The sequence below is a fragment of the Molothrus ater genome, chromosome 8, assembly GCF_012460135.2.
Source record: "Molothrus ater isolate BHLD 08-10-18 breed brown headed cowbird chromosome 8, BPBGC_Mater_1.1, whole genome shotgun sequence".
NCBI lineage: Eukaryota > Metazoa > Chordata > Aves > Passeriformes > Icteridae > Molothrus > Molothrus ater.
In genome coordinates, this window is record NC_050485.2 from 30,123,206 (window position 1) to 30,133,213 (window position 10,008).

Genomic DNA, 10,008 nt, shown 5'->3' on the forward strand with positions numbered 1-10,008 from the left:
TCCTGTTTTCAGTTCCTGATTGTGGGCTAATTCTGTGAATCATCCTTGCCCTGATATTACCCAAAAGAAGTCACAAGCTTGTTAGTTCTTTAACATAACCAAACACCTTAGGAAAAGGAAATCCCAAAAAGACATGAAGAGGGTAAGCAGTGGATGAATATCCAAGCTCTCCTCAGGAACAGAAAGCTGCACTGCACCTGGGAGGCAGTGGAGGCTTCCAGAAATACAACCTAGCTGCTCATGTTTTCCTCGTCTCAAACCTTCCTTCACACCTCTCTGCCAATTTATCCAACCCTTTTATAACTGGAAGTGACTATGCACAGGCAGGCTTTGGACTCAGCTGAAAACAGACACTATTGACACTCTGATACTTTACAGATAAACTGCTCCATGGTAAATATCTGCATACACACCTTGGAAGTTATCTCCCAGCTCTCACTGCTGGAGAGTAAACACCTACAGCTATCACTGACCATGTCAAATATAGCAAATACCCAAATATTTGGGTATCTAATAATGTATTTGAGTTTGCATTATGGAAAACTCAATTCCTTTAGTCAGCACAAAGATGACCCAGAATACTACTGGATTTTCATGTCAGTTTCATTGTAAAGAAAAAAATATATATGTAGCTGTTTGAAGCACTTCAAGAAACATTCCACTTTTCAGACTAAAGAACTGGCTTAGAAGCAGAGAAGATCTAAACTCCAAGTCTGCTACAGATTCTCAAAAATATTCCAAGCAAATATCCTTATTAAATTCAATTTTTTTAAAATATCAATTATCCTTCCCTTGTCAATCTATCTTGTCAAGATTGTCCATCAAAGGAACAGTCTAAAAATATTTAAAAAACCAAAATCAATCTCCTGGTTGGAGGAGGCTGTGGCAGAGTAATTACAACCCCAGACATAATTTTTAAAGGAAAACTGACACACCAGCTTTACCAGTAACACTAAACTATGGAAAATCTTTAGCTTTGTTAATAGTAAAATATATCCAACAGATATCCATGCATCATTACAGTCCTGCACCAAGTGCCCCAGATGTACAGGGGTTATCCAGGAGAGACTCAAAATCCAGTATTCCTTCAGTAAATAAAACTTTTGAGGAGTAGAAAGATGACAAGGATGAAGTCCAGTTATCTGCAAACCATAACTAGATTTAATTAAACCATTAACTTTGCACACCTACTCATTATCAGAGATCACTTCTGAGAGATCTCTTACTGCAGACTGTTTGCACATTGGGGATTTCAAGCTGGGAAAGGATTCTGATTACTTACACTAAAGCTGGCTCTCTTAATTCAAACAGCCATCTCAATTATTTATATTCATGATGATTGATCTCTGAGTCCTGATAAAAGTAGTTCCAAAAGTTTGCAGAGGAAAGAGGAAGTTTCTTGAAGTTTTCAATGGGAACTAAGGGGCAAAACTGAACACCTGCCTTTCTTAATCCAAAGTTTTAAACTGCAGAGACAAAGTGGCTAAAAGGAAGTGGCCATGAGATAACAGAGCTGAAAGTCTTTAAAACCAGCCATCAGTGACTGGAGCTGGCAGCATTATTCCACAGAGGGCAACACTATGGTGAAGAAAATCAAGACAGCAGTGCCACAGTTGTGCAAGGGCCAGGGGTTTTAACAGCATCCTGGGCAGTAAATCCAGAGCAGTCACCCACTTTCCATCCTGTTCACCAAGACCCTGAATACCTGCCACCGACAGAACAAACATCTCCATTTTTGCTCATCTCATAAGAAACTGCCAGGTGTCTAGAGCATTTAGCATTTTGGTTTGGAGCAGCAGTGTGATGGGAAAGCAAAGCCCCCCCGATCCCCGGTACTGAGCACTGGTTTAGCCTGAAGGCAGTTCTGCTGTGTGATTAGATCCCTTTCAAACCAAACTGCAGCTCCAAGACAGCTACAGCCCAAGCTCCTCCAGACAAGAATGGAGCTCCAAAGGAGTGTCCTTCAAACTGCCTGGCACTTGGCAAGGGGAGAACACACCAAAACACCTCGGGCAAAACACACAAATGACAATCTACATCAAAGCACCTTGGCACCAGGTGCTTCTATTTCCTTCTGCACATCAACCACACCAAATTGGTCCCTATTAGCTACCACAAAGAACCCTTTTGATACATTAGGTCAACTGCTTACCATGCCAATTTCTTTGGAGAAAAGGATGTTGAGTCTTTAATACATTTCCTAGGACGTTACACTAAGCAACTGTGATGGGGTTTATTTTAATGTTAGTGTTTTCAGCACTTCTGCATTTTAATTCTTTAGCATTTATTCCTCTTAACATGGTATGTCAAGATATGTATCTATTATTCACTCTAACCATTTAAACAATACTGTATTTCACATGACTTTCCCATATGTCTCCTCAAAGGTACAAAATATGACATATATTTAAACAACAAAACCAAATAAACATTTCCTTTTAAAGAGAAAATAATTTATGGAGCATTTAAAGTATTTCCGTACCTGTATATTTGTTCATAGGAGATAGGGATGTAGTCACCAGGACTCTGAGTTAAAAGCTGATCTATGGCACTGTCCAACTTTGGCCAATATGTGCTCTTATAGTCTTCAATTGTTATAACATTCATTACTGCAAGAAAAAGACAAGAACAGATTTAGTAACTTCACCTAAAAGACTAGAAACAAGTGAACACTCTGTGATTTCAGATCACACCAATAACAAGGCCAAATAACTGGGAACAGCTCACTTCCACCAAAATAACCTAATCTAAAACTAAAGCCCAGACTTGAATTTGTACCTCTGTATTTATAAAAATAAAAACAGAAAAACTACCAAATCAGTGCATTGGTATTTCTCTGGGGCCTAAGTAACATGGAAAAGCAAACTCGTGGGAGTTCTAACATGAAAATATAGTAATACAAATTTATAAAAAGATTAGTTCAGACTAATAAATTATGTAACTTTGTAGCAGTTCAGAACCAATCATTAACACAGCATCTTCACGTTCAGGAGGACAAGCTCTGGCCAAAACTGGTAGGTTTTGAATATTCCTTCCCAGCAGATGTATTCATTTCACAAATCTCAGGTGGGACCAGCAGCTTCCTTGGTATAAAAGATGATGCAGTTCCCTCTGCCTTCAACTGCAGTTAGGCTTCCAGGCAACTTTTCTGAATCTGCATTCCAGTTTCCCTCTAGCAGGGACAATTACACTCCTTCTGCAGATAAAGATCACCAGAGGGAAGAACAGGAGGTGTTTAAATTAGAGCTCCCCACTGCTCCCTGGCCTTCCTCCTGAGCTTCCCAACTGCACCCTCCTGCACCAGTGACTCAGGGCACCTTCCCAGCCACAGGAGCGCTTGGATCTCTCTCTTTTCAGGGAGGATTTCTGAACCAACCACTCGTGGCTCAGTTCCAACATGTTCACACCCTCCCTTCAGGGCCTTACTCGCAGCACTTCCTCAGCTGCCTTGTCACACCACCACAGCTTCACAGCACCCACTCAAAAAAGCCCTCAGCAACCAACAGCACCTCAGTCAAATCTGTGATTTGAATCCAAGCAATGAAATCAAAGCAAATCTATCAAAACAAAAACAGATCAAAACTATCCAGCCTAGGAAATCTAGAATAATTTCTTCATTTGAACTCCACGTGTGGGTCTGGAGTAAATGGAATAGAGAATAAGATACTTCTCACCCCACACAGAACATTTTAGACAATACTGGAAACAAGTATTTTGGTTAGCAATGAATTTTAAATATACATTTAAATGTAGATTCACTGATGGGTTTGAGAAGCAATATTTTTGAAAGGTATTTTCAAAGGGGTTGAAAGGAGCTGAGTGAATGAGTCACTTTTGGCACCATTATAAGGAACAATTGTAAGGAAATTGGCTAAACAGTTATGAGTATCATGAGGAAAATAAAAGATTGTAAAGAGAACATGGAATTAGGAGAGGTGTGAGACAAGGAGGTGTTGGAACTCTATCTGTAGGAGCAAGTATTACAGATCTGTGTGCCGTGTTAGGGTATTTCAGCCTGAAATTTGGCTTAGAGGAGGATGTTAGTGCAGCACCCCTGGCTCCTCTTCATCCAGCTGCAGCCATTGGTGCCCTCTTGCTTCACAGCTGCTACAGAATCAGATCTAGTTAACCTAAAAGTGTCTGAGCAGTGACCAGGTCCCCACCACCTGGGCTGCAGGACACTGCCCCAGGAGCCCAGGCTGCCATCTGAAAGGACATCACTGTTTGCCAACGAGAGAGTCAAGGTCACAGGGCTGGCTACACAACCAGCAGGATTTCAGCTGACAAGTCCAACAAGTCAGCTTCCCCATCAAAGATCACCCATGCAGTCAGCAACAGCAGAGCACCTCCCTGGCAGTACACTCAGCCCCTGTTCCTTGCCTTGCAATGCCTTGTTTGAGCTCTCATCCCTTACAGAACCCACACTCCAAGCAGATGTTCTCAGCAGCAGCTCAACACAGCAGCTTTACTATTCCTGCTTACACTCTGCAGAAAAATCTGAGCTTTTTTTTACTTTGCTAAAAAAGATGGGCCTCCACAGAACTACTCTGTTCCACAGAAAATATTAAGCTGAAGTCAGCATAAACATTAGACCAAGTCTTGCTTTTAAGATTTCAACGTATAATCACACCCACATCTGGTTTAACATATTAAATGAGCCCTATTAATTTGAAAGAAACTAGTCAAGTAAAATTTGGGAACACTGCAAAATCATTTTAACAGGCTGTTGAGATGTTAATTTTTTACATTTTTTTACAATATGGAAAAAGCAAGCAGCAGCAGAGAGGAAGGTCTGCCCATTAGACACGCTGCACAGGTAAAGGACAAAACGCTTTTACAAAAAGCCCCATGAGACTTGCACAGAAAAGTCTGCATAGAAAATTCACTGATAATTTCACAGTAACATTCCAGAAAAGCTTCATACTCATTCAAAAGTCTCTTACAAGTACTATGTAATTTGATTTCCACACTTCAGTTCTGAAACTAAGCCAACCACAATATTTACATAGCTAAAAGTCCAAGACTACAAACTGAACAATCACTATTTTTATTCTTCTAATCCAGAAAACAAAGTACTTGAAAATTTTAATAATTATCACAAGTTAGTAATGGCCTTCTTCTCCTGGCAGCTCTTACACACACAGAAGTGAAGGGTGGCCTGAAGACCCTCCAACTACAAACTCTGCAAGAACAAGGTCAAGACCAGCAAGGAATCAGATCTTTAGCAAGGAAAGACAGATTGCCCTTTAATTTTTTTATTTTTCTCTCTTTTTAGTATGTCATACTTAAATGCTTATCCCTACAATAGGTGTTCAAGATTTAAAAGGATTTGCCCAATAGCTTCCACTCCCAAACTGCAATTTAGTTGGTTTCTGGGAAGTGACACTGATATTTTGTAAGAAAGCATGCTAGAATGCTGGATTTTATCCAACCCCAGCAAGGATGGGGAGGTGGGGCTGGGAGAGAAGTCAGCCCAATAGAATCGAAAGAAGTCAGTATTTTCCAGAGAATTCAGCATTTTCTAGAAAATTATTAAAGACTTCACAAGTAAATCTTGAGCAACAACTGCTGCTTTTCCATACAAAAAAAAAAAAGTTCAAAAAGAAAACTTTAGGTGAAATGCAGCAGTGAAACCATTTCAGTAAAACAGAATATGCATGAGCTATCATAACCTAGATATATCAGTATTACAGTCATAATGGAAACACAGCCTGCTTCAACCCACCAAATTCTTTGATATCAACTTCAATGAAAAGAATGGCAAAACCCATTAAGACTAAAAAAAAAAAAAACCACAAAAAATATAGCCCATCAAAGTAGGTATACATCTCCCATGCAACTGGTAATAAAACCTTACACACACACACTTTTTCAAATCTGTAGCTAAAAAGCAAGAGACAGAGCAGGATGGCTGATCCAACATACTGCCAAGTGTGCAGACAGCAGTCTGACAATTATCTGTCATTTATTCTGGCAATAAAAATAAAAGCAAGCAACTAAGCATCTTCCAGAAGCTGCATTTCATCTCACCAAGTGAGGTACATGAAACTTTACTGCTCACATAGCACTGCACCCTACAATCCTCAGTATTTTGCTAAAGTGTACAAACTCTTCAGGCAGCTGTCCAAGAGTCACGTACAGAATGTGGCCTTGTGCTTTCCTGTTTCTCAGCCCCTATGTGCATGTTTTCACAATAGATTTTGCTCTGCCCCCCCTGCCTGACACATCCCAGCATACATTAGCAAGTTTATGAGTTTGCCCCGTGGTTGGCTTCCAATTCTATTCTATTTTTGTAACCTGTTTCTCAGCCTGCATGAAGGCTGGTTAGTAAAAGTAACTTTTTCTTCACCAGACCATGTGCCCACGCAGCAATGCACACACACTGCACCGAGCAATGTTATGCAACAGGGAAGGCAGCAGATTTGTGGATATGCCAGTGCACACAGCCACATGTGCCTGTCCCAAATGGCACTGGCATCAACAACACTTATAACCACCCCTTCTTGAAAAGGAGAAAAGAAACAAAATGGAAACTCTTCATTGTTCACCTCAATCGGGTTATGCTGCAATTACTATTACGGAAGAGTTCTTCTTAAAGTACTAGAAGTTCTTCACCTTCTTTTCTCCCTCATGAACTTTGAAAAATACTTTTCCCAACACTACTGCTTTATCAATCCACAGCTATGACTGAAGCTGATCAACTGTAAATATTTAGTTTTAAGTTTACTACAACATAGAAGTTTTTCTTAAGTTGCTTTAAGTAGAAGGTAAACTATTAAAGAAAAACTATTAAACGAACTATGCATTATTCTAATTTTAGCTTTTATCAAAATCTCAAGCAAGGAGAACTGGATTTAGCCTCTTTGAAAGACAGAAAGGATACTCTGTCCAGGACAGCAAGGCTTCAAGTTGTTGCTAATCCAGCTGCAGAACTGCCTTATGCAGCAGAGAACAGACAACTTTTCCATCAAGCTTAGGGCTGGCAAACTTCTCTAGGCATGTTCTGCCATTAGTGGGACAGAGCAGGCAGGAGGGATCCAGCACACACTGATTCCCTCTTAGGGAACACTTATATCCAAAGAGACCCTTCTCCCTTTTTCTATGGGTGAAAATTAAACAAAGGTGATTGAGGGATCCTCTGTCAGAGCCAGGATAAGACGAGGCAGGAGCTCACCTCAGCTCCTTGAGGTTCTCAGTCAATACCACTTCACTGGACTTGTTCTGTTCACTTACATGTACCATCACAGCTGTCCACTACACAAGGGTGTGGAAAAGTTCTAATGAATTTCCCTTAGAGAATTTTCTGTTTTCCAGGAAAATTAAAAAAAAAAAAAAAATCAGTAAAATATTACATTGGGATACCAGTGCTGGAGAAGTGAAAACAAGAACTCCAAAACCACACCCTAAGCAAAATGCTGCTGCTTCTCCCCCTCAGACATAAATTGTGGATTAGCTGGAAAATCACCTTCCCACTTGCTGGAGATCCAGCTTGAAAACCATTTTCATTCTGAAACAGATGGAAAAACTGAGATTCTGAATGTCTGGACTAAGACTTCAAGAGCCTAGTTTAGCAAGGTCGAACGACATCTCATCTCAGCTGTCTCCAGGGTTTAGAAGCCACCCCAAGGTACCTGCAGACCTGACAAGCAAGGCAGGCAAAGTGCCAGGGAGCTCACAGAGCCTGGGAGTCTTAACTTCAAAGCAGCCAGCCTTGGCCACGTGCCACAAAAGCCAGGCTTACCCGAGAAGCAGGAATCCAGAACTGAACTTTGAGCTTTTGACCACCTCTGCACATGGACAGGTGAGAGAGCACTGGGGAAAGTGGGGAGGACACACAAAGTGCATTTCCCATCTGAATTTTATTGTGGCAATCACAGCTGCACTTCCAGGAATGCTTTAACTATCCAAATCCAAGTTTTCCAACAGTCCATGAGAAAAAAATGGTCTATTTTGCCCAGAAAGGTGACTTTCGGAAAAAAAGTAGAACTGAAATGTACAGCAAAAAATCTGAAATGTACAGCAAGACTCCTTCGGTCTTAACACAGAAAAAAAAATAGGGAGAAAATGCCATTTTTGAATGCCATTTTTGTTAGAAGCTACATGCAAAAGCCATTTTGGAATCCCCAAAGCCAGGATAGATTAAGCTCTGAACAACCTGGTCTAGAGAAAGGTGTCCCTGCTCAAGCAGGAGACTTTGAACAATATGGTCTTTAAGGTCCCTTCCAACCCAAACCATTCTCTGATGTTATAATTCTATTTTTGGGGCTACCTTGGGTAAATTTACCCTCTGTGGTTCTCATCCCACCTTTGCAGAGACTCGTCCCTTCCGGGACAGCATGACCCTTGCAGGGGCTCTGCTCACAGCTCCCTGCAGCAATCCCAAACAGGCTTCCCATTCATCTCTAGGTTTTCCTAGGCTGATGGATAAAGTGTATAGGAAAGGTCTGAGCTAAAAGGTTTCAGTGCCAGCAGCGGCACAGAGCCCTGCCCACGCTCACTCTCCCAGCTCTACAGCCACAGCCACCGTGACAGCAAAGCAGAAGTTGGGGCGCTATGCGAGCAAAGGCTATTTTCGCCTTCCAAGGCGCCTTAACCCATCTGACTTCGCTCCGAGAACCTCTCGAGGCGAGCCCCAGGTCTGGGCAGGAACGAGCGGAGCCCCAGAGGGGAGCGGGGCAGCGGGTTCAGCACAGCGGCAGCAGCAGCAGGCGGGGCCCCCCCGTGCCCAGGCCCGGCTCACTCACGGAACTTGGAGGTCGAGGCGCTGATGTTGATGGCGGCGATGGCCCCGGCCGCCCCCACCCTGCCGGCGGCAGCCCCCGGCTCGCAGCCCCGCAGCCCCGCTCCGTTGTGCTCGGGCCCCGCGGGGCGCGGCGGCCCGGCCGGCGGCAGCAGCCGCTCGCCGAGCAGGTGCCGCCCGTAACCGCCCGCGCCCCAATTGTTGTGGTTCTGGTCGTCCATCATAGCCTCGCCGCCGCCTTCCTCTTCCATGCTCTCCTCCTCCATGGCGGGCGCCTGGCTGCGGGAGCGGGGCGGGATCAGCGCCCGCCGCCCATCGCCGCCGCCTCAGGCCCGGCGGGGCTCGGCGGGCTCGGCCCGGGCCCCAGCCCAGCTCCGGCCGCGCCGCGCGACACTTCGCGCCGGGCGGAAGGCGGCAGCCGCGCCGGGCGGCACCGCCGCAGGGCATGCTGGGGGATGTAGTCCTGCGGGGCGGAGCGACTGGCGGGGCGCGGAAAGAGGCGCGGCCGGCGCGGGCTCCGTCGCCGGCCGCGCCCGGGGTTCGCTCTTCCCGGTTCTCCGAGGGCCGGGAGGGTTTGTCTGGAGCGGGGAGGCTCCGGCAGGGTCCGCGCGGAGAGCGGGCCCCGTGCCCACAGCGCCCCCTGGCGGGAGCGTGGCGGCCGTGAGGGGCCCGCTCTCAGGAAAAAGGGCCGAGCACGATCGGGATGTCACTTGTCACACCTTGTCCCCGCTCCTCGGCACCACCGCCACCCTGCGAGGTGTCCCTGCCCATGGGGGGCTTGGAAACAAACCATCCTTAAAAGTCCCTTCCAGCCCAACCTGTTCTGTGAAGTGCCTGCGCAGTGCTGCTCCGTTCCATTCTCCTGTTAATAGGGGAAATGACTTGCACAAATAACGTATAAACCCGTTTGTCTTGCAATAAACAACGTAACAATTCAGAAGTATTTTTTAATATGCTCTTTGCCAAGAACTGTACTTATAAGACAAGGAGTAATGGATACAAATTGAAAGAGGGGAACTTTAGGTCAGATATTAGGAAGAAATTCATTACTGTGAAACACTGGAACAGGTTGCCCACAGAAATCATGGATTCCCCATCCCTGGCAGTGTCCAGGGACACTTTGGAAGAGCCTTGAGCAGCCTGGTCTAGTGGAAGATGTCCCTGTCCATGGCAGCAGGGTTGGGACTAAGATAGTCCTTAAGGTCTCTCCCAACCCCTTCACATTCCATGATCCTATGATAATATTGCCTAGTTGCCTTCAAGTACAC

At 44.5% G+C, this 10,008-nt stretch overlaps 1 protein-coding gene across 1 annotated transcript in view; it reads right to left on the bottom strand.

Moving 5' to 3' along the window:
* Positions 1-9,111, bottom strand: part of CACUL1 (CDK2 associated cullin domain 1) — a 44,123-nt gene extending 35,012 nt beyond the window's left edge. Inside the window, exons 1-2 of the mRNA XM_036385732.2 lie at positions 8,745-9,111; positions 2,483-2,609 (exon numbers count right to left, since the gene is read on the bottom strand). Coding sequence (XP_036241625.1) covers positions 2,483-2,609; positions 8,745-9,006 — 389 coding nt within the window. The 5' untranslated portion in view covers positions 9,007-9,111. The remainder of the gene's footprint in view (positions 1-2,482; positions 2,610-8,744) is intronic.
* Positions 9,112-10,008: the final 897 nt, after the last annotated feature.